Below are 25,813 nucleotides of genomic sequence, written 5' to 3'. Positions count from 1 at the left end.
TTATAAACACCTGTCTTGTTGTCATCACCCTTCAAGGCATACATTCAATTCGACGGACTCACATGGCTCTACAATTATGGGAGGCATTCATGAGAGGGTTCAGATGTATAGTGTTTCTAGGCATGAAATAACACATAGTTCACACAAGTGCAAACATGCAAACATACAAGAAGTGCTAAAGGGACTTCCACCACCGGGTGTCTTTTTTCTGCCCCCAGGTCTCTTGCATTTTCTTTCCCCGTATTGCCTAATTTTTCAGCGCCTCAGATGTCTTCCATTTGCACATGTCAGGCTACAGTGGGCCTAACAGAAACAAGCACTATCCCATCTTAATGTGTACTCTAAGGACCTGATGGATGGAAATGTGTGCAGAAATCCTGCAAGGGTCATGCGCCGAGAAGGACACTGCGTGAGCCTGCATGCAGAATACATAACGCACGCCCGTGTATTCATAGAATTGTTCACGCAAAGTAGCCATATTCGCAACTCACGGCTGGAATGCCCCCGACACACCCACACACAAATCAAAAACAGCCAGAAAAGCTACTTTTGCACACTCCTATAGGGCACGAAAATACGTACCCTTCAAACAGTGCATGCGGTATCCCGCAAGCAGGCCTGCTTGTCAGAGACCCTGCGCGGGGTCCCTGGTAACTGTATCAATCACCCCTAAACATGGGTACAAAAAATCGTAACTCATTAATTACTTGGGAAATCTGTGTGCGAACCCCCATAAACTGTTCCTGAACCCTGCTAAACTGTGTACGCGCTCCCCTAAGTTAGAACAGACCCCTAGTTGAGAACACGCACCCTAAAATCTGACATGCAACCCCACCTCCGCCCTACAAATCCTATGCACAATTGAACTTACGCCTGCCTTCGGGTGGCGGATAGTATGGAGGGCTTGCATTGTCATTTTCCAGCCGAGAGGTTGTGCAATAAAATCCATGTATAGGTCTCCTGCTGTGCAATTGTGGGCGTGCTAGGAACTACCTGCAGGTTGTCCCTCGGAACGCCCATTTTTGAGCAAGTTCTTCCCCATTTTTGGTGATACGCCTCTCTTGCCAGCCCTCTGTGGAAGCCACGGCCATGCTGTGCGTGGAGTCTCGTGCAAGGCCCTCGGCAGCTCACGGAGATGTGCCGAGCCTGTGCGAAATCCATGCAAGTCCAGAAAATGTATTGCACATTTGGTTCCATGAATCGCCGAACAGGGATTTGCACGCAGAATGGAGTTCCCTATTTTCCATGCATACAATTCCATGAATCAGGCCCTGAATCTTGTTTTCAAGGCACAGCTATTGTGCCTGCACTGTGCTCAAAAGAGATGAGCCTGCGCATTCATATGCCCTATCATCTTTGCTGGGGCAAATTGTGAGGTGCGCTGATGCATCTCATCATTTGCGTCCCCAAAAATGTTTTGAGAAGTTGGCTGAAAGTCATGATTGTGGCTCCATTTGCGATGAAAAAGGTGCACATTGGTCAGTTTCATACCCAGTTGGCCTGATGCGTACATTTGTTGTGCACGTCATGTCATATACGTGATATATTTTGGCATGTTTTGCACTTCCATTCCACACATTTTGGGCACGTTTCTTTGTGAATTGATGCACAACAATTGTGTGAGCACGCTTCTGATTTAGGTGCACATGTTTTCAGGAATCTCTCCCTTAGTGTTGTACATGCTGCCTTGCTCACATACTGTGATGAATCAACTTCCGGGGCACCAGTGGTCCAGGGATGAATAACGGTTTCTAAACCATCAATCAGCCCCATATCTCTATTACACCAGAAGGGATCTGAACAGATTGGAAACACAAGTCAATTATAAACCTCCTTGTCCAATTTTGGTAACGTGGACAGAACTGCAGGCTTATCTCTGCAAGGTCGTGGATCGTTGGTTAGTTGCAACACAGCGAAAATACAATTATTACCCAATGATAAAAGGGACTGTCCAGCCAAGGTTGTATGAAAATATCTACTTTATTATTATTATTACAACAGACAGTTCTAGCACACTAGAAAATGCAACCCACCCTTTAAAGGAACACAGAGGACAGACAGTTTCAAGAAGGAAAGGGATGCCCTCTGGATACTGACAGGAGGGTAGTTGGTAAAGCAATCAGTCTTAACTGTTCATGGTTAATTGGTTTCAGCACCAAGGGAGCAAGGGGTTGTAAATGTCACTAGGGACCAAGTGGACAGAACCACAATGTACCTTGTGCTTGAGATGATCTTGATACTCGAAATCATTGATTTGGTTCCAGGATGCTTTGCAGCACCTGTGACAGAGTTCAAGAAGGGAGAAAGCTGTGGGTATCAGGCGGCAGGCATTTCAGCAAGCAAGGCTGGACAGACGGCTGCAGGCTGGCCTACAAGGTGGTTCAGGGTCAAGAATCATTGTCTCTCTGCTGGTTGAGGGATCTGGAATGCTAGTCTGTGTATCTCAGATGGCTTTAGTGACTGCAGCATGACAACAGTCATCCATCCATCCAGAATCGACTACCTCGAAACAATATCCTGAAAAGATGGACAATGGTTGATGCTGGTTGTGGCACTCCTCCAAGCTTCTTCGCTGGGCACCTATCATCCTTAAAGGCGGACAGCCCAAAGCTGAGGAGAGTGTTTTCAGGCAACAGCCTTGTCCTTTGGTCAGAGACTCTCTGCCACTTTCCCACCTACGAAACTTGCTGGGAGAACTAGTTGTTTGCTGGCTGGGTACTGGTTTGGGAACTGCTAGAGGGTCCTCTGGGTTCAGTAACTCCTTCTGTTCCCTGGGAGATGTTTAGGGGAGGGATCCTGCTTCCCTCTTGAAAATCCTGGCCTTCCTTCACTTGTGTAAGCTGTTGGGCAGACTGTACCTTCAGCCAGAATCCAAATGAGTTCTTCTTGTTAATCCTTGAGAAGTCTTCAGATGATCTGCCAAAAGAGGGGCTCAACCCTCTTTTAAAGCCAAATGGGGCCCAGTGATTGGTGTAGGCTAAGCCTACCTTAATGAAACAATTTTCTGTTATGCGTGAGGTCATAACGAGAGTGCTTTGCAACAGGAAAGGTAAGGGGTGACAATATGTACTACTAAGTCCCAACCATCTTCCTGTCTGTTGTGGATTAAAGTGTTTCTCTGGTATATTGAGCTCTATGTGGCTCCTGATCAAAGCCCAGGTCTCCCTTGAAGTTTATGTCGAGAACAGACTTTCTGTCTCCATCAAATCACATACTTCTTCTCTCTGATAGGGGGTCCCCTTGCAGCGGCTGCCTGCTGTAAACAGTTGTTCCGAACATGACATTCACTGCCCTTCATACAGAGCGGGGGAGCTAGGTTCAGCTGACACATTGCATTTACATCAAAGAGGTATTGGGGTTCCCTGCCTTTTGTTAGTTCTGTGACCAGGCCTCTTCGCAAGCCTGCTTCAATTAACTCTCATCAGTATGCGTGGCCACCACACAGAACTACAATGGGCAGGTCCGATCCATGGAGCCTTTGATATTTAATTAGGCTGGCCATGGCAGGAGGAAGGTGTTGCTTTCCCCCTTCTTGAGATGCTTTCATATACTCCTGGCTGTGACATTCCAGCTAAATGTGACATGGAGGACTGCACCTGTAGGTTGTGTCCCCCCAGAGTACACTTGACTATGTGTTTGTTGTGCGGCGAGCATAGGAAAATATGTGCAGTTTAGCAACACACATTTTCCTAGGTTGATCTCCCATCATTCCATTTCTTAAAAAAATTTAAAAAAACCAAGGCGAGTGCACACTCCCTGTCCGGATGGACGAATTCCTCACACATATGGTTGCAATCATGTGTGTATTTATGTATGTATCATCAGGCACATATATGCAGGTATTGCTGCGGGTGGCCTCAGGATCACATAAAGTATCATCAGTATGGTGAGATCCTGAAACTCACACAGGGAATATATATTCATGGGTCTTCAGGCTTAGATAAAGAAGACTTGTTGTGGAGATCTTCAGCTCCACACAAAGATGCAAAAGATATATAACCAAAGGCTAACCAAATAATGCAAATGTATATCGCACCAACCAACCTCACCTAGGAACTCAGGGAAGAGTATCCCTCCAGGCTCTGGTAAGGATGCAATCAATGATTACATCCCCATCTTCACATAAAAATGACGTATTATGGGGTTCTCTTGCTCACATAAGGATGCAGTACTGTGGGAGCCAACAGGTCATAATGACAGAGTGCCCGATTGTAGGGTCACATAGGTATTCCAAGCCATGGGGAATCAGGATGAGGCGCTGTGCTGTCCCCACATCATTAAACTGGGATCCAGAGAAAGGCTGTCGGAAGTGGCTGCGAGACCATGTGCGAGATTCCTGTGGGTTCCCAGGAGCAGTGCAGCTTGAAATCTGGGTGATGCTGTGCGGACCATTCCTCTTAAGAGAATGAAGTCGGCAGAGAAAGCAGACAGAAGACGGCAGTGGCTGCAGTGCTTTTATCTTTTCTTTCCTTTTCGTTTGGCTTCTCGTATGTCCACCCAGCCAGCAGAAGCAACAGCAATGGAGGAGCCAGAGTGGAGCCAGAGTGCGCGGTTGGAGCGATAGTCCCAGAGCCGCACCTGACCCGCTGTGACTGGTGATTGGTGATAAGGTGGACAGCTGACGGCAGGTCAGATAGCCCCTTTCTGCACCCCCATGGTTGCATTTCTGTCTCCCTCTCTTGTTTGAATGTGGCACTCGACCAGTGACTGTGGGGTATTACCCTTTGAGCTGGTAGAGGCCACAATATAACCACAGTATTACCATAATCCAAATTCAAGTATACAGGTTTATATAACGCTATAGTAGAAGTTAGCCGGGCAGTGGGCTGCCATGTCACAGTCTCCCATACTGCTGGATCCTTTTTTATCCCTGACTGAAGTCTGTTTTTCATGTAGGTTGTTCCATGTGCTCCTCCTCCTATTCATCTTCAGGCAGTGTACATGACCACCTTACTGGCACGAGCTGCTCGGCCCCTCTGTGATCGTAACTTTGTCTGCCTGCCAGATCCTGCCTTAACCGTGAAACGAGCATGTTAGCGTGCACGTTCGTGATCTGGGAGTGCATCGGAGTGTCTTGTTTGTTGGCTAGTCTGCTGGTGGGTGTCTAATACACTTGCAATTTTGAGCTCTCAGGTTACACCTTCATCCTTGGAGCAGTGTTTGGTATTTGACTTACTGGCCTGAGCTGCTCAGCCCGTCTGTGATCCTCACTTCGTCTGCCTGCCAGATCCTGCCTTAACTGGGAAAAGAGCGCGTTTGTGCATGCGTTCATGCTCCGGGATTGTCTTGTGTCTGGTGAGGTGGACAATACTGGCCTATTGGTAAGACAACCTTTTTCATAATTAAGCTTGCCAAGTGACTTTTAAATATGCCTCCAATATGTGGAAAGCTACGCTGCGCAATGCCAAAATGAGAGGCTCTTGCTGTTCAGCAAAAAAGCTTAGTTTGGTGGAAACATTTGTATTGGGGAAAAATCTCAAGACCAAACAGCACACTAATAAAAGCTCTCAAGCCGCTATCACAAGTTTCTTCGATTCCACAAAATCATACACTCCCATATCCAACCCTATCAACATTTCTTCCGACATATTGGCTCATTCCCTTTCAGCTGCCATCGACAATAACAATTTGCTCCTAAAAATGGTGTTAGGGATGCAAAGAGCATCGCGTGGAGGGGAGGTGACACTACCACTTAGTCGTACTGATGGTGACATACTGGATATCATCTTATCTCATTCTCCTGATCTCACTGCCCTGGCCTCATCTACGGAAGACTTTTATACATCTGCTACTAATTCAGCCACTGCCGATTGAAAGTATCCATGCTTGTAAAAGTGAGCCTCTTTCCACTGGTAATCTCTCTCAAGGGGACTTTAATTATCTCATTGCCAAGATGGATGCACTAGCACTGCTCACAGTTACCATCGCCAGGGATGAATTTGCCATTACAGAGTCTCTAACTAAATTGCTAAAGGGGACTGTGTTGGAAACTCAGGCATTGGTTCCATTGGAGCTGAAAATGATGGCCTCAAGAGCAGCTACAAAGTCTTTAGTGGTTGCGTCGGCTTCGGCAGGTGATATAGCTTGTCTAGCTCCCTGCCCTTTCTTTTACCCTTCCCAACTAATGGGACTTCGAGGAGGTATTTATACCAGCCAAGACTACATCTATAAATAAACCATTCTAGAAGACTTTGTTGAAAAAACCATCCAAAAATGTAAAATTTGGATGAAACGTCTCTTAACAATTCAAAAGCTTAAAAGCCACTACTAAAACAGCCATTTCCTGTGATGATTTAAACGCTCCTAAAAGTTGCCCAACAAGATAAAAGAAAACACTCACATCTAATATCTTCCCTGATAGGACCATCTACAAGGCTTTTCTTAATGGTCCACATGGTACCGCTAATTTCTCCAAATCCACACCAGTTCCCGTTTCCACGCTCCCTCTTTTCGATAAGGTTAGCATTAATCATTCTACATCGTCTTCTTGTTGTTGTTTAAATCTGGATTATTGCTTCTGGCTAAATAACTCTGAAGAGGCAAAGGGTCCTGACAGCCAAGTGGCCCGTAGAAGACACACTTGTTTAAAACAACAGGAATTCAAAAGCAATCCTTAGCCCACCACAAGCAATTACCAGAGCATCAGCACAAATAAGAACTTGGGAAAATGGAACATACTTGAAGAACTTAATCCTACAGCCTACAGCCCATTTCCTAATCGGTCACATCTTTTTGCCATTTTAAAACTGCTCCCCAATCTTGGTCTGATAAAAGCTACTGACAGTTCATGCATCGAATTACCCAGAGTGGGAAGTGCCTCCAACTGGGCCAACATAGAGTTCTCGTCAGCATTGACAGTGACATTACTAAAGACAAACATAGCTAAACTGACTGAACTGGGCTTCGCACTAATTCTTTGTCGTAAAGACACAAACTGAAACACTGGCCTGCCCCAATCCTGTTACGAGCATAGGTGCCAAGAAACGAGCAAGGAAAACACTGATAAAGCCGCCCTAAAAGCATTTTTACCAAATAATGATCTCCTAGAGGTCCCTAATGTCGTCATCTGGGCCTTGAATGAGTTATGTCTGGGTCTCACTGACAGCTGACTTTGGAAAATTCTTTAAAAGGTTTGTCATTGAACACTAATGGCTATCGCTCTTTCTTGGTCCACTCTCTAAGTATCCAGACTATTGAATTGAGCGATGTTTTCTTTTTACAAGAAACTTGGGGTCCTAAATCCTTTGCTATCAATAGTTATTAGATAATCATGCTGCCCCCTCTCACAGAGGGCGGGTCAGCGGTGGATTGGCAATTGGCACAAAGCAGGCATATGATTTGCGCCATTTTAAGCGTAAATTGCTTTCCACATATGCACTGGCAGGCTTTTTTTATGGCTTTAAGAGAAAGAGTCATTTTCAACATTATTAATTAATGTATATGATCCACAGGGGGTCAGAGGGCGTTCATACTAAACAGATTCTAGCTGAAATTGATGATATTATTATCAAATGGCACGACACATTAGCCAAGGGTTCCATTATGATTGCTGCCGATTTTCATACTGGTAGACTCAGTAGTTCCTCAGTCTTGGCAGCAATATTAATCACACTTGGCCACGCTTTGTAGTAGCTCACGACCTTATGCTTGCACCTTTCGTCAAACTCCCTGATGGTCAGCAGAATTTCACATGGTCAACAGGAAACATCGACTATGTTCTGATGGACTATGCACTTTCTTTGGGATGCAGTCCGATCAGAACATGCTTTAATACCTTGAGTGACCATGCCACACTAAGCTGGGATTTTTACTGCAATGCTGATTACCCTAATAGGATATATGCTATTCATATAAAGCTTAATGCCCAGGGAAATTGTTTATGTTGGTCTGAATTAGAAAATGAATTAATTAATGACCTACTTAACCAGTCAAATTTCCATCTTGACTTAGCTATGAAATCATCAAATTGGGTGCTGGAACATATGCTCCATACAAGAATCAGTCACAGTTCTCGTAATCTGAATAGAAGCATTAATCCCAATGGTAAAATAAATAAGATCCTATTTGAGCTGCTTGTTTCTGCATAGAAACAAATCTATCAGCATAAATGTATGCATATAAAAAGAGACACTAATATGAGTGACCGGGTAAAAAGCTCTAATATTAGAAAACTTTCTACATTTTATAGAAACTGGATTAAGATGCACAAAAGATTGATCCACACTAATAACTGAAAACTCATTTTTGGCTGGCTTTCATCAAATAATGTCAAAAAATGTTGGTCCAAATTCAACGCCTTCTTGAGGAGTTTCTCCCCAGTGGAGATTAACCATGTACTTGAGGCCGTATGGTGTGGGTATATCAGCGATTTATATAATGATCTCTATGCCGTCCGTGACAAACTTAATCCTCTGCTCCCTGCCTGCAATCTACTGAAATTAGCTATTTATATGGAGTCTCTAACATACATCATTTCTACCCTGAAAAGTTATTGTGCTCCAGAACCAGATGATATACCCATATAGTGATGAAAGATAAGTCGTTACTTTGGCCGAAGATTCTTAATAATCTATTTACCCACGTATTACAATCTGGTCTCCTCCTCCCAAGTTGGCGTATCTCTGTCCTAGTTCCTATTCTTAAAAGAGGTGAGATGTTAGACCCTAATAACTATTGCATCTTGGCAATGAATGATTGTAGTCAGAAGATTTTTGCAACAGTTCTACTTCAATAACTTTCTTGTTGGGTGAAAAGAAATAACATTGAGCCCTTTTCAGACCGGCTTTCGTAAAGCATACAATAATATTACTAACATGTCTACCCATTAATACTTAATTGCTGAAACCAGTGGTAAATCTCTGCCTAATTTATACTGCTGTTACATTGATTTCAGCAAGGCGTTTGATATGTTCTCGTGTCCTGCCCTTTGGAAAAGGTTTAGAGAATGGGGCATTGATAGGACATTATTATAAGTTATCTAGCAACTGTACACAAACACTTCTATTTCAGTTCGTTTGAACTCTGCCGGCACACACACAACATACTGTGATACCAAAAGAAGCCTGAAACGGGATGGGCACTCGCCCCAATACTTTATAATCTATATACAGCTGATATTCACCAAGTGTGTATTACGATCCATGACTTACCTCCTAAAATGAATGGTACTTTTGTTCCCTGGCTTGCCCGTGCTGACGATATCATACTGTTCATCAAACTGCTATTGGTCTTCAACGTTCTCTGAATGGCCTGATCAGGTATGCTGATAGAAATTCCATGGTAATCAATATAGGCAAAACTAAAACAATGTGTTTGGGTAAAAAAGGGAGCGCCAAGCCTCCTTGGGTCTGGAAACTAAAAGAACAACCCCTGGAAAATGTCGATGAATATATATCTTTGGGCCTCCACATTAAAATAAACCCCTCTCTTTCTTTTTATGAGGAGAACAAAATGTGGAAGAAATGGCTGGCCATTAGGCATATAATCCATCAGGGCGGTTATAATGTACAGGTTTTATTGGAAATCTATCCAACAGCTATAACCCCTGGTATATTGTATGTGCTGGTGGTGTTGCCCTTAGAGCAGGTAAAATGGCTCAAGCGCCTAGAATGCCTCAAGCCCTGCTGGTTGAGATCCTTAGATTGGAATATGGCCAGATGTCGCTGTTGTCTATGTGGCAGGTTCATAGTGTTTTCCTTTATGCTAAACTCATGCAGACCAATCTAAATTCTAAATGCTTGTTGAAATTGTTGGGCCTAAATATGGAAAAAAAATGATGTTAATGGGTCTATTGCTTTCCTCAACCACTGCTCTCTGTTATATATAGAGCTGCTTGGTCTTGACATGGACATATGCACTGCTGAATCGAATTACGAAATGATTATAAAAAAGAAAGCTAAAATTCAATGATATGGAAAGTAATATTGAGCTCTGCACACTAAGAAAGGATTGCAGATATTAACTAAACATTATGTTAAAGGCTATACTGCTTATGTATCATGGATTGAGGATATCCATAAGGACCAATATTGGTCCACTATAGTTGGGGCTGAGTCTATCGTTATATCATCTGCAGCTTGCACAATATGGAAGGAAGCACAAAAGTATTTTTGAGATTTTTTGGGGTCAATTTTGAATAACTTGTATTTTTACTTTTCTTTTTTCATGTCTATCCAAATGATTTTATAATACTAATGAATTATTTTTACTACTAAGTGCTAAAAGTTTGTAACTAACTATTTCACAAATAAAATATATACATATTTTTTAAAAGCATCATTAAATTCAGCTAAGGTTGCAGCCTAGGGGGTCATCAGGTTCACATAAAATACAGCCCCCGGAGACAGTTTTGTTTGTTATGTATGCACGTGTACTTAATCGCTATTACACTGACCTGAAGATCCCAGGTCACATTTCGAAAGCAGTGCTAAAGGAGTCTTCAGACTCGCAGAAATGTCCAGTGTTGTGTGGGTCACAGACTCCCATGAGCAATCAGTATTTATGTATGCTCTGGGCTGGCAGGCATAATGAAGCAGTTCTTCAAAGTGTTCTCAGCCTGATCTAAGGATACGGGAATCCGGGTATCCAGTGGTCCACGTGAAACGAGATTCACATAAGGTTGCAGACATTAATAGATACCCCTGTCCCGGGGCTTAGGTACCCATTTTACTGTGTTCGTTTTTTCTGAGCTCCCTTTTTAGGCGTTTCAGCTCAAGTTGCCTAATCTTCTTTTATTATTCACTACTTGCTTGTTTTGCCCTTCTAGGAAATCCCCAGAAGTACACTGGACTCATTCATGCAGCCTTTTCAGAGCACCCTATGGCTTTTGGTTGGACTTTCAGTGCACGTAGTTGCAGTCATGTTATATCTACTGGATCGGTTCAGGTTAGTACTTTCTTTGTGTGTAAAGTGCATTAGAAAATCTGTAAGAAACCATGCTCATGAACTCGACTCCAACTCTCCTGCTGTTCTCCTTCTCCTTGATCTCTCCTCTGCCTTTGACATGGTCAACCATTCTTTTTCTAAAAAAAGTTACATTTATTTGCATTTTTAAAGCGCTCACACAGCCCGGGGGCATCGAGGCGCTGTTACAGGAATATGTCTTAGTTGCGTACTTATAACGCACTTAATACCCAGAGGTTTCTGAGTGCGTACCCGGGAATCGAACCTGTGTTGCTTCCTTTCGTCTTGTTTCCAAGGTGAGCACGTTGCTGTTGCGCTGTCCTCCCGGGACAATCCGCATAAAATGACTCTGTGACACCCGCAGCATCACTGACCGGACACTAGATTGGCTGACTTCTTTCCTCAATAACCGTTCTTCCCAGTTGCAACTGGGCCCTTTCTCCTCCACCACTGCACTCTCTACCTATAGCGTCCACCAGGGCTCTATCCAATCGCTATGGCTGTTCAATATCTATCTTGCCCTTCACGCTCACCTGATGTCCTCCTTCTCTCCTCATTTCCAGTGTTATGCCGATGACATACAGCTTTCCTTCAAACTTCCCTCTACTACCTCCTCTTCCTCCTCTCTGATCCCTGACTGTCCACCATTCAGGCATGGTGTGCAGCTAATGATCTCTGTCTGAATGCCAGTAAGACGGAGATCCTTCTCATCCTTCTCATTGGGACACCTGAGCCCTGCTTTCCTCCTAGCCTTTGGCCACCCTCTTTGGGACCTCTACGCCCACCATCCTGTGAGGCCAAAAACCTTGGGGTCATCTCCGGTTCTGCTCTCTCTTTCACCCCTCAAATCATGGATCTTTCTAAGGAGTCCCACTTTCAGCTCCACCTCCTCAGATGGAACCTTCCTTTCCTCATCTTACCCCAGATGCTCAATGTCACCAGAGCTCTGGTCCTCTCCAGGCTGGACTAATGCAACAGTCTCTTTCTCAATCCCACTCTTTCCTCCCTACGCCCACTCTTGCTAATCCAGAATAGGGCTGCAAGACTTATTCTTGGCCTCAAGCCCAGGGATCGTATCTCTCCAGCCCTAAAATCTCTCCACTCGCTCCCGGTGGCCGCAAGGATCAAATTCAATACCCTCTGCATCATCCACATGGCATTCTGGGGCCTGGGACCATACTACCTCCAACTTTCCCTCCTCTGCTAGAGCCCTATGGTTCTCTAACTCCACCTCTTTGACCGTTAAACGCTTCTCGAAGCAGAGAGTGGAGGGCAGGTCTCTCTCCTCAACTGGCGCCTCCCTGCCCCTCTCAGACTTGAGCCTCCTTAAGGTCTGGAAATTGCTTAAACCTCTGCTGGTCTCTACCTCTTTCCCGTCTCTGTTAATCACCCCACTGCCGCTGTGACCGGTGGCCCGATCCGCATGAATATCACAGAATTCTAGGCCCTTCTTTCCAGTCGATACTAGCAGCCCTCCCCTTCACACTGCCCTTGATGGGCCCTGCTTGGCGGCTCTGCATCCCACCCTTGGAAGCCGCCTGCACTAGCACTTAGTCTGAGGTTCTCCTCCATTGGCTCCTCTCGCATTTCCCTCCCCGGCCCTCCATCAGCACTTGCCCACTCCTCTGCTCCCCACATCTTCCCTCCCATCTCTTGCACTTCCTCACTGCACTTGCACAGCTGAATGCCACAAGTCCTAGCAGGACCATGACTGTACTTTACTGTTTTGCCATTGGTATTTTCCCCCTGTTCCCTTCCCATTTAGCCTTGTGGCGATTTGAAACACAATTCTGTTGTATAAGGTGCCTAACAAATGCTCAATAAAATAAAAAATAAGCTTGGGTAGTGATGCAGCAAGTCCTTACGCTAATCAGGGCGCTTTAATATCAGCCCATTCAGTGGCACACATAATTCCTAACGCAATACGGTATATTCAGTAATTGAAGGCCACACTGACTAACATGTGACTCTCTTTAATTTTACTGTAGACGCCTATCTTTTACGTTTCAAGTACTTCGACTTACTTCAAAATAGTGTTATGTTGGCAGGCAAAGATCAGACCATGATCCTCTCGAATTTGGAGGGCTATTTCTTTCCAAACTGTGGTTATATACTAGGTGATGATTATGACGCAGGGTGGGTAAAGGTTATCGTGCTGCTCACAAATCCACACTGATAAAGTCACTTTTTTTTTTGATAATAAAAACTATAATATTACAAAAAAATAAATAAAAAAAAAAATAAAGTCACTTTTCTCCAACATTGGCTCTTTCATAGATTCATGTGCTGTTAAATATTCTCTCTTTTCAGGACGGGAATCCACAGCGCATTATTAAAGCATTTCTAAGTGTACATAACACGAAGCTGTATTCACTTTTGGGTTCTATCAGGTTTATTTTGGGCCAGTTTTGTACCAAAATAAAAGGCATTTTTTTTTCCCATTGCTCCACCCCAGTCGCTATTTTCAGATCTCGTTTCCGGGTTGGGAATCCTCTTGCAAGCTCTCACTTCAGGAATCCTCTTGCCTTGAAGAATAAGATGAGCCATTTAATAATTGGGGTGTTAAGCAACGTTTCATCAATTAGGAACTCCCAAGGGAGGGGGACAAAATATCTGCACTACCCCTAAATCACAGAGTCCTGTGAAGTGTGCTCCCTTCACTCCGATTGATGTCAGGATCAAGAAAAGCCTTTTTAAAACTTGCTTCACTTGTAAGTAAACAAACGTTGCTATGGAGGAGACGCACGTGGTTTTCTTATACTGCATGTACCTAGACAATGACATAACCTCCTGCACCATCTGTCAGTATGTTTCCCATATTCTTCAGTAATGCATGTTATTCTGCATGGCTGACATGGAGCGTGGTACTCACTTTCACTGAGTGGAACTTGATGCAAAACTAGAGCCAGGCACAGCCTGAACAGTCACAACGTGTCAGGCTGATGCCAAGTAGTCTCAGTTTTGTAAACATGTCTCTGCCTCCTTAATTCACACACTGCCTGTGCTGTTGCTTTTTTATGTTGGCTAGTAGGTGATGCTGAAAGCCCATCAGCTATAACTATTGTCATGGGAAGTGAAGATAGAAGAGAGATGAGATGTGAGGAGTCGTACACAGCCTGTGGGAGATGTATAGCCATTATGGCCTTCCCACTCCATTTAATTGCAACTATAAAACAGTTAAGCCAGTTCCCGATGTGATAGAACTGTCTTGACTAAGCATGCCTTCAGGCAGTTGATTTATAAGCATTGTGTGTCCTTGTGTCAGTTCCTTGCAGTGGATGCCTGTTAAAACAAGCTTTGGCAAATCCAACATTTTTGGCTTTTGTATTGGCATTAGATTAGTATTTGCCGGGCACTACCATAATATGCCCAGGTACTATCACCATTTGGCAGCTATTGCAATCTTATGACCATATACTACAATTTTGTCTGTGCGTTGAAAATACGTATCCAATATCCACAGAAAAGGCCAAACTGTTGGCTTTTCCAATGCTTGTTTGATGTTGTGGTGTGGCCAGGCCAAGGGCACTGTTGGGGTGACCAAAATCTGAGAGTGGAGAGTTGCGATCCCTACATGAAGCAACAATATACAGGTTCTGCCACTTAAGCAAGGTCTCTAACTGGTGGTTAAATTCCTTCTTCCCTCTGCCAACTTCTAGGAGGAAAAGTGGGGTTACAGCAGCATTCGGCTTTTCCTCCTTCTTCCACTGCTCTTCATACAAAGCATCAAAGGGGAAGTGGAGAATAAATACACATGCAGTCCTTGCCTTGTCACAGCTCAATGGTCAGCACTATACTTGGGATCATATATATGTGCTCAAGTTACCTTTCATTTTGTCACAGCAAAACTGGTATTAGGTTTGACTAAGCTCCCAGGCAGCGTGAAGCTATTCCCACATCAGTCACGATTTCTTTAGAACTGTGGATGCTAAGTTCTTAGTGCGTCCCTCACTCCTCAATTTAGGTCCACCTTCATCCTCACAGTCTCACAGGTATTCAGTGTTCTGTACTTCTTTCTTGGATGTCGTGGTATCTTGCTTGTTTGTTGCTGAAGTTGTCAGAGCCTAGTCATGGTCTGGTTTGACGAAGTTACCAGGTCGCTCCACCAGAACCCCTTGGTCCCCGACACGATTGTGCTTCCGGAAGATGCATATTGAGTCACATCTAGGGCTTATTAGGCTCCCCCTACTGGTGGTTGATAACTTTCCTCAGTCTTTTCTCCTTCCTCTTCTTATCTCCTTTTCTTCTGTTCTCCCTCGTCACCTAATCACCTATGTCCTCCTCCTCTCAGCATTTCTCCTACTCTCCTATGTTCATCCTCCCTTCATTCACTCTCTCAATCCTCCCTCTCCGTCTGTCTTCTACTCTCTCACTCTTATTCCCCTCCTCTCTTCCACTTACTCTTTTTGTTCTCTCTGCCTCCTCGCTGTTCTGCCAAGCACTTCTCGTTTCCAGCAGCTCAGCTTCTCCTTCTTTCTCTATTTCACTGAATCACCCCTCCTCACCGCACCTCTCCTCTCCTTCACTGCCCCTACTCCTTCTTACTGTCATGGTTTAGCCTTGCAGGGGAATAGAACCAGGGAGGTGGTAGTTTATTTTGATGGAAGGCGGGAGGATATGACTCTGTTTCTGGTTGGGTACATCAGTGTTTGCATAGAGTTTACCTTTACACATATATGAAGCTGTTCTTAGGTAACACACATATCAATTTACTGAATCATTAAATTCCTTTGCCGGCTACCACTTCTGTGGAGCTTCAATATGGAGCCTGCACACATCAGGAGAACATGCAGACTTGTGTTGGAGTCCATGTGGTGCCCTTCACGGTTCTCAGAACCTGGGGAAATACCCGCGTGACTGAGTTGTGCCCTTCCTGTGCTCCATCTCAAGTAATAATTCGGAGCTCACGTGAGAAGACTCACCACCGTAGCCCGACATTAGAAAATGGATGTGAGAGCTGCATTGCCCCATCCTCCTGATGCACAGCTCAAGGTGGGGACATAATGTGGCTTGCTTAAGTATTAATGGGAGAAAACGGCAACTCCGAAGACGAGCTAATGTATCCATTTCCTCCCGGGACACTACCAACTGCATTGGGGAGAGTGTATGCACAAGTCTGCGTAGGGGACACTACAGACTGCACTGGGGAGAGTGTATGCACAAGTCTGCGTAGGGGACACTACAGACTGCACTGGGGAGAGTGTATGCACAAGTCTGCGTAGGGGACACTACCAACTGCATTGGGGAGAGTGTATGCACAAGTCTGCGTAGGGGACACTACAGACTGCACTGGGGAGAGTGTATGCACAAGTCTGCGTAGGGGACACTACAGACTGCACTGGGGAGAGTGTATGCACAAGTCTGCGTAGGGGACACTACCAACTGCATTGGGGAGAGTGTATGCACAAGTCTGCGTAGGGGACACTACAGACTGCCCTGGGGAGAGTGTATGCACAAGTCTGCGTAGGGGACACTACAGACTGCACTGGGGAGAGTGTATGCACAAGTCTGCGTAGGGGACACTACAGACTGCACTGGGGAGAGTGTATGCACAAGTCTGCGTAGGGAACACAACCTTTAGGTAGTGCACACCCTCACATCAATGAAAGACCTGAGGCTGTGAACTTCAAAGTGTTTAGGGAATGAAATACAGGTAGGAACAATCATTGGTCAGGCCATACAGAAGTGGAATGTTTGACAGCTCTGGAATAAGTTCCCCGGAATGAGAGAATGTTGTTTCTACTGAGAGAGCACATGGAAGGAATGAACCAGGAGGAAGAAATGAGAGAGCACATGGAAGGAATGAACCAGGAGGAAGAAATGAGAGACCACATGGAAGGAATGAACTAGGAGAAAGTGTATATACCTTCATCACACGGAAATAGTACTAAAATGTATATTAGTGGAATGCAGTTACTTTTGAATAGAATAAGGTTACACTCGTAAAGACATTGCTCGGGAGATCTCAGAAGATCTTTTGAACATAAAACTCATAAGAGAGCGCTTCTGCTAACTAGAAAGTCAACAGAGTCACTAATATCTCCAAATTAATTAATCAGGACCTTAAAACCTTTGCAGAGGTCACCAGGTAAGATTATTTTTATTACTCAAGGGTGGAAATTCATAAACTTGGTTAATTGGTCTCTCCTTATTGGGTACCCGAGGATCTGCAGTCTGGTATTGAAAGTGTATCATTGTGCACAGCCCCTCTTTCCCCCACTATTGAGGATTCAGCTATGGTGTATTGCTCTGCAGTGGAGTTTGTGGCCGGGAGGGATTAGTGGTGCAGAGCGGCTCACAGTAGAGTTGGATCTCAGCCCTGGCACTTTCTCTTTTACTTCCCTGCTGTTTCACAACACTCCCCTTCATTCCTCCACCTCCCACTCTCCTCCTTGCCCTCTCTCTTCCACCTCTCTGCTGTCCCACCCCTGTTTCTTTCTCTTATTCACCTCTTTTCTTCCACTTTCTGTCTGTCGTTCACTCCCTTGTTGCTCCACCATTCGCAATCCTCCTGCAGTGTCCTCTGCTCCAACTGTTCCCTGCTCCAAAACCTAGCACCCACTAGACCTCTGCACCAGCCCCCTTAAACTGGGATCCAGGGCTGCAAACAGACCATACGATTTCGTCACTGTGTGCAGGTGTGTATGCAGTGGAAGCATATCTGGGTTTTGATTTGCAGCTATGCAAACTAAACATTCACCTTTAAGTTTAAATTGGAAGGAGACCGCCCTGTGGCTCCACTTCCCGACATTATGAGAAGTTTAGCCAATATTTAGAAATGAGTTTGATTGTGGTTCTGACTTCTGCAACCTTTCTTGAAGATCGCTGGATTGTCTTAGTACTTTCTTTTTTCAGCACATTTGTTTAGTCTTCTCTTATAATCACATTAACACATTGTGTATAGGCGCTATATAAATAAACAATCAATTCAAAATGGGTAAGCATGGAGTAAGAGCCATGTTCACTAAGGGGCCCTCACAAACTTCTCCTAGTGAATGATTATTGTGTTACTACTACAGGCACAATGCAGCTCACTGGATCGCACCAAAGGAGGTCCATGAGCAGTTTGCTTCAACTTGCAATCACTGCCATGGTTTTAAGATCATACAATGGACTTCTTTCCAGGAGTATGTTCTACACACATGAGGCTAGGGATATGCTGTGGGACCTAGACGATCCTCACACACCTCATCTGGGGCCTGCATCATGGAGTGGGCGTCAGTCCGCGGCCATCAGTGTCATCCCAGACCCATCCACTAGCTGCCTGCCTGTGTTTTTGTCACCCCATTTCCCCTTAATAAATTTCTGTTAGGGAGATTTTTACACAGCTCTCCCTGGTGATGGATGTGTAGTCATCTAGCCTAAGGGTGAAAGATCAAATTCAACTAAAAGGGAAGAGACACGTCTCTAAGGTAGTAGCAATGGCAGATCAGTCAGACTCAACTTCAAGAGGGAGGTAAGGAAGGTTGTCAGAGAAACCACCCAACACTGGAATACTGACAAAATATAGACTTTATTAAAGTTACACACATAAACTCGCTCAGGTCTAAATAATTCCTTTGGGTATACATAGCACATGACAGACCCAGTGTATGTACAAAAAAACAGCAGTGATCAATCCAACCAAACTACTTACACGCAAGACCACTGGCTGGTGATACGCCCTGCACGAGCACTGCAAGGATGGGGGTAGGTCTGGGTGGGCACAAGAGAACCCCAGACACAGTAGAACACTGCATTCACATAGTCATAATCAGGACCCAAAAAGATACAGAAACAACCATCACAATAGTCCTAACCCTCTAGCACCTAGTAACATGGATGATACAAATACAAACTATACATTAAATATATAGAGACGTAGCTCTCAAGTTTGACAGGATGATCAAGTACAGTGTCTACACAACTAGCCCCACTAGCCCACTCCTCACCTGAAGAATCTGTTGGAGACGCAGTAGATTTGTCTGTAGAACTTTCCTTCTTCTTTTCTCTCCAGGTGGTTTCGATTTTGTTCTTGGATTTGAAGATAGAAGGACAGGCTCACCTAGAGTCCACTTTGCCAAAGAGGCTATGTGCCCGGCAGTTGGGACTCCAGGGAGCCCACCCCAAACCAGGGAAAAACCGGATGAAAAAACCCTGGTAGATCTTGATATGGATGGTAGTTGATGTAGTCCGTAGAGAAATCCAGTAAGAGTGAAGGCAAGAGTAGTATTGCCTACAACTACCAGAATGCACTGGTTGTTGTCGTAGTTGGCAATTGCCTGTTGTCCGGGTAAAGGTCCAGTTGGCGTGCGAATAACACGTGGATACAGTGGTACACAATGGAAGAACTGTGTGTTGGGAACACACCGCTCCAACGGTAGACACGCTCACAGAAAACAATGAAAGCTGGGGAACTGCCCAGCGCGGGAGAGAGTACAGCACTAGCAGGAAGGGCAGAGATAGATGCAAACAGGTTACGGCGACAGACGCCGCACAAGCGGAGAGGAAAGCAGTCCAGAACGGGAGGAGGCAAGGAGCCGTTCGAGTGGGAAGCAACCCACTAGCAAACGACCAACACGGTAGGTAGAAAACAGGAAGGGAACAAAAGAGGGAGCGTAAGCAAACTTACTCGCGGGAACAAAGTAAGGAAGTTGCAACGCACAGGTGCTTCTCATCTGCTGGTCTTTAAGGCAGCTAATACTGGAAGACTAGAACGCGCTGTGCATTGCATGGAATAATTCAGTCCTTCTTCCATATCGACCATCTCCTACATACTTTCCATGGGCGATATGTGACAGTATGACCCCTTCTCAGTAGACATCCGCCTGGATTTCCCGGGTGCAGTCGATGAAACTTCTGAATGAGCCGAGGTGCTGATATATGTCTAATAGGTTCCCAAGAACTCTCAGACATTGGGTACCCCTTCCATAGTACCAGATACTGTAAGGTGCCATTCTTGTACCTGGAATCAAGGAGTCTGGAGACTTTGTATTCCTTGGTGCTTTCTTTCTGCTGGAATCCGATTGTCTTTTTTATTTTTATTTTGTGTAGGTCCTCTGTGTATTCTTTCAGTAATGAGGTGTGAAACACTGGATGGATTCTTTGTAGTTTGGCTGGCAGAGCCAAGCGAAAGGCTACCGGATTGATTTTAGCCGTGATCCGGAAGGGTCCAATGTAGCGGGGAGAGAACTTGCCTCGGTGTATCCACCTGGGTAGATATTTGGTTGACAACCATACTTTGGTACCAATTTCCCATTCAGGGTTGGGTTGTCTCTTGAGGTCCGCCCACCTTTTGCTCATATGAAGTGCCATCTCGAGGTTGGCTCTTGTCTTCTTGTGAAGATCTTGCAGAGTATTCATGAGCAGATCAACGGAGGGTACATATGAGAATTCTGACCAAACAGAGGTATGTGTCGGAGATGGAATCCATAGGTGTATGAGAAGGGACTCATGCCTGTAGAGGAATGTCTGGTGTTGTTGTATGAAAATTCTGCCATGGGCAGAAGCTGATACCAATCACTCTGTTCTTGATTACAAAAACACCTGATGTACTGTTCTAAAGTGGCATTGAGACGTTCGGTTTGTCCATTGCTTTCCGGATGAAACCCAGACGAAAGGGATCTTTTTATTCCTAGAGATTTGCATAGAACAGTCCAGAATTTTGATGTGAATTGTGAGCCACGATCAGATACTATGGTCTGGGGTAGCCCGTATAATCTGACCACGTCTCTGAAAAACACCTCTGCAGTAATGCCTGCTGTGGTTAAGCCTTTTAAGGGTGAGAAATGCGCCAATTTTCTGAATGAATCGACCGTGACCATGATGGCTGAGTACCCATTAGAAACGGGTAAGTCTGCAATGAAATCAGTGGAGATGTGTTGCCACGGACTTTCTGGAGGGGTTTCCTGCTGTAGTAGACCCAGGGGTTTGCAATATGCGTACTTATTCTGTGCACATACAGGACATGAGACGACATAGTTCCTGACATCCTTTGCCATCATGGGCCACCAGAATTGTCTAGAAACCAATTCTAAAGTGGCATTTTGTCCCTTGTGTCCTGCTAATGGTACATCATGACACCAGGCCATTGCTTGTTCTTGTAAATCGGTCGTAGGCAGAAACAACGAACCTTCTTTGAATAACAGTTCTCCCCTTTGAGTCATACCCTTGTTTAGAGGGTCCTTTCCTTGCACTGGGCGGATTGTACTTGTTGCAGAAAAGTGTTAAGGGTATTAACAAACAGCTTCTCTGCTAAAAGGATCTCTTGACCCTGATAACCTCCAAAGTCTCCTTGACTGCGTGAGAGAGCATCAGCAAGGGAGTTGTCCTTTCCAGGTAAGTATGTCAGCACAAAGTCGAACTTGGAGAAAAAATAGGCCCATCTGGCATGTCTGGAATTCCGACATTCCATCTTCTGGAGTACCTTCAGATTTTGGTGGTCAGTACGAACCTGAAAAGCATGAATGGTTCCTTGTAATAGATGTCTCCATTCTTCGCATGCTTGCCTAATAGCCAGGAGTTCTCTTTCCAAGACAGAGTAATTTCGTTCACTTGGGCTAAGCGTACAAGAGTAGTAGGCGATGGAGTGTTCCAATCCATCCTCCTTCCTTTGTAGTAGTGCTGCCCCAATTGCACCGCCTGAAGCATCGGTTTCCACAATGAAAGGTAAGGACTGGTCTGGTTGTCTCAATATGGGAGCAGTCACAAAAGCTGTCTTAAGTCTTTGGAAAGCTTGTTCTGTCGTTTGGTCCCAAATAAGTGTAACACCCTTCTTTAAGAGATTAGTAATAGGCAAGATGATTTCTGAAAAGTTGGGTATAAATTTACGGTAAAAGTTGGCCAAACCTAAAAATCTCTGTATGTCCTTTACTGATGTGGGTACTGGCCATTGAGTTATTGCTTGTGTTTTGGAGGGGTCCATTTGCACACTGTCTTCTGAGAGTATAAATGCTAAGTAAGGTACGGTTGTAGCTCCAAAGACACACTTCTCAGGTTTTGCCAACAGACTGTTCATTCTCAACCTGTGTAGTACCTCCTGAACATGTTGGCGGTGTTCTTCCAGAGTGTTGGAAAAAACGAGTCTATCATCCAAATATATTACAACCGAAGAGTATAGGACATCTGCAAACATTTTGTCCATAAACCGTTGGAACTGGGCAGGTGCATTCACTAAACCAAAGGGCATGACTCTGTACTCGTAATGTCCAAGAGGTGTTCTAAAAGCCGTCTTCCACTCGTCTCCTTCATGGATCCTCAGTAGATGACACGCTCCCCTAAGATCTAATTTGGTGAAAATTCGAGCTCCTTGGACAGCCTCTATAATGTCTTTCATCAATGGCATGGGATACCGGTCTTTTATGGTTAGACTGTTAACTCCTCGGTAATCGATACATGGTTTTAATTCTGTCGTCCCTTACTTTGAAATAAAAAAAAGGGATGCCCCTGCCGATGAGGTGGATTCCCGGATTAGTCCGTTCTTTAGATTTGTGGCTAAGTATTCCTTGAGGGCCTCCTTTTCAGGTAGTGACAAAGGGAACATTCTTCCAAACGGTACTTCTGCGTCTGGAACCAGTTCGATCTTGCAATCCTCCTTTCGGTGAGGTGGAAGATTCCGTGGTTGAGTGTCTAAAAACACATCAGTATATTCTTGGTATTGGTCAGGTATCAAGCTGACACTGTTTATGGATCTGTGTACCATTGTTTGTACTTTCGGCTTTGCAGGTTCTGGAATCAAACAATGTTGACAGCAGTAATGGGACTGAAATTCAACTGAGTTCCGACACCAGTCTATGCTTGGGTTGTGTCTTCGAAGCCATGGTATGCCCAAGATAATAGGAACATGTGCTGCTCTTATCAAATTAAAGGATAGCTATTCATGATGATTGGACATCTGGACGTTTAATTCCTTTGTCTCTTGACTGATGGGTCCGGAGGTTAACGGGGTACCATCAACCCCTTCAACTGGCATAGGTCGTATCTTGGAGCGCCTTGGTATCTGATGCTCCAGGGCCCACTTATCGTCCACAAAGTTACCAGCTGCCCCACAATCCAACATGGCTAGACATTCAACAGGATTTCCAATGTTCCAGTCAATAAGAATCTTGATCACCATTAGACTGTTGCTGTCAATTACAGCGGGTTGAGCTAATGCACAGGGATTAATTGTACTTACCCCTTCCTTTTCCCCGTTCAAGGTCAGGGTCTTTCATTTCCCTGTCTTCTGGGAGGTACCTCGGGACAGTCCCGTAACAAATGAGTATTGGAGCCACAGTACATGCACAGCCCGAGATCTTTGCGTCTCTTTCGTTCGCATGCAGTAAGCGGTCCTCTTGCTGTTCCTATCTGCATAGGTTCTTCAGTCGGTGTCTTTTCAGGTGTTTGGGGTAGGCTAGGTAGGGCAGAAAAAGAACAGGGTCTCTTTTTCTCTGCTCTTCTTTCGGTCATACAATAGTCTATCTGCAAAACCAAGGCCACTAGTTCCTGGAAAGACGCAAGCCTGGCCACTTTTGCCAATTCATCCTTTAAATCTTCATGTAGACCACGGCGGAAAATGGCCTGTTGAGCCTTCTCCGGCCATCCGGCTTCGGTTGCTACTTTCTGAAAGTTATTGACATAAGTTTGTAGGTCCAAGGTTCCTTGACGAATGTCTAGTAGATTCTCAAAAGTTGAATAGAAGACCTCGGGTCTTTCGAATCTTGTTTTCAAATGAATTACAAAGGTGCCATAGTTGTTTAAGGCTGGATCTGAAGCGGTCACCAAGGGAGTTGCCCAGGATAGGGCGTTACCTACCATATTGGAAATCAGAAATCCCACCTTAGCCCTGTCCAGCTCATATGTTTTAGGGCGAAAGGTAAAATGTATTGTACAAGCATCGAGGAATTCCTTCACCTTTTTGGGTTGCCATCAAATTTTCCACAGGGTAGGGAAATGAGAGGTAAGTCTCCCTTGGTGTCTTCTCTCTGTTGAACTTGCTGTCTCAAAGCGGCGTTATCTGCTCTGAGGTTTTGCATTTCCACAGTTAGAGCCTGTATGGCATTGGCCATCTCCTGATATTACTCGAGCCTAGCCATCTTTTTTAGGCGTTGCAATCTCTCAGGTTTGACAGGTTGATCAAGTACAGTGTCTACACAACTAGCCCCACTAGCCCACTCCTCACCTGAAGAATATGTTGGAGACGAAGTAGATTAGTCTGTAGAACTTTCCTTCTTCTTTTCTCTCCAGGTGGTTTCGATCTTGTTCTTGGATTTGAAGATAGAAGGACGGGCTTGCCTAGAGTCCACTTTGCCAAAAGGGCTATGTGCCTGGCAGCAGGGACTCCAGGGAGCCCATCCCAAACCAGAGAAAAACCGGATGAAAAAACCTTGGTAGATCTTGATATGGATGGTAGTTGATGTAGTCCGTAGAGAAATCTAGTAAGAGTGAAGGCAAGAGTAGTATTGCCTACAAGTACCAGAATGCACTGGTTGTTGTCGTAGTTGGCAATTGCCTGTTGTCCGGGTAGAGGTCCAGTTGGCATGCGGATAACACGCGGATATAGTGGTACACAAAGGAAGAACTGTGTGTTGGGAACACACCGCTCCAACGGTAGACACCGCTCACAGAAAACAAAGAAAGCTGGGGAACCGCCCAGCGCGGGAGAGAGTACAGCAGTAGCAGGATGGGCGGAGATAGATGCAAACAGGTTACGGCGACAGACGCCGCACAAGCGGAGAGGAAAGCAGTCCAGAATGGGAGGAGGCAAGGAGCCGTTCGAGTGGGAAGCAACCCACTAGCAAACAACCAACAAGGTAGGTAGAAACCAGGAAGGGAACACAAGAGGGAGCGTAAGCAAACTTACTCGCGGGAACAAAGTAAGGAAGTTGCAAAGCACAGGTGCTTCTCATCTGCTGGTCTTTAAGGCGGCTAATACTGGAAAACTAGAACGCACTGTGCGTTGCATGGAATAATTCAGTCCTTCTTCCATATCGACCATCTCCTCCATACTTTCCATGGGCGATATGTGACAGTAGCGGCATTAAATATAGGTAGACGTAGAGGGAGAAAAGCAAAACCTGAGCTACCATACCCAGAGAGCACCAAGGGCAAGAATCAGGTCAGACTCACAGTGCTAGTCACAGAGACTCATTACAGTACTAGAAGAGACAATTCAACAATAGGAGCAAAAAGGGAAACAATGCAACACTGGTCTTTCCCAAAGGTAATGCAGGACGTTACAATGCTGTGTTCTCCAGCACGTGCTCTAAGATCCTCGCGTGCAATGCTTTCTAGAGCAAAAGGAAGGTCCTTTCAGGTATTAGCTACACATCTCTGGAATGCACTCCCCTATGATCTTCGAACACTGACACATTGTTTGGCTTTCAGGAAAAGATTGAAGACTCTCTTGTTTGTGTAATCTATTCTGACAACCTTCATTACCCGTGCTTGAACATTAGGGCTTAGATGCCTTGGCCTTAGGAGCTTTACAAATATACATAGACACATACATACATAAAGATAAATTCAAAGCACAAGCTACAATTTCAGTCCTTGGACCTAAACCTCCTGGGACCCAGGGGGAGCACATGAAATATGTCAATATACAGGTGAGTATCCAGGGACCGCAGGCATTCCTGATGGTATCAAGAATAACCAACCAAACCAGGGTCCAAGTGTATAAAGCCGGTAAGATGGCTCAGCTGGTTAAACGCTTGTTGCTGTGATCTGCATTTGATCTACAGGTCGCAGGTTAAAAATCCCGGCAAGTCCTACTCAGTCTTTCACCTTCCAAGGTTGATACATGAGTACCAATTTCTATTGGGTAATAATAGTAATGTATGTAAATATGTCCAATGTAAAGCACTTTAGATGAGAGTGCTATATAAAAAAAAAACCATTATGCAGTCATGGCTATTGTTCATGAAGAGTCAGTTCCAGGAAGGCGAGACTACAG

General features: G+C 44.9%; 1 protein-coding gene across 13 annotated transcripts in view; it reads left to right on the top strand.

Annotated features, from left to right (window-relative positions):
- Positions 1-25,813, top strand: part of GRIN1 (glutamate ionotropic receptor NMDA type subunit 1) — a 1,139,664-nt gene that overhangs the window by 826,795 nt on the left and 287,056 nt on the right. For all 13 annotated transcript variants that reach the window (XR_011268541.1, XR_011268543.1, XR_011268542.1 and 10 more), the window contains one exon: positions 10,766-10,884. Coding sequence is in view for 9 of the 13 variants with exons in the window: in XM_069609856.1 (XP_069465957.1) it covers positions 10,766-10,884 (119 nt within the window). In the remaining 4 variants the exon portion in view is untranslated. The remainder of the gene's footprint in view (positions 1-10,765; positions 10,885-25,813) is intronic.

This window comes from Ambystoma mexicanum, chromosome 8, assembly GCF_040938575.1.
Source record: "Ambystoma mexicanum isolate Mex_15411 chromosome 8, UKY_AmexF1_1, whole genome shotgun sequence".
NCBI lineage: Eukaryota > Metazoa > Chordata > Amphibia > Caudata > Ambystomatidae > Ambystoma > Ambystoma mexicanum.
Note: the sequence above shows the minus strand (reverse complement) of the source record. Positions and strands in the feature narration are given on the sequence as shown.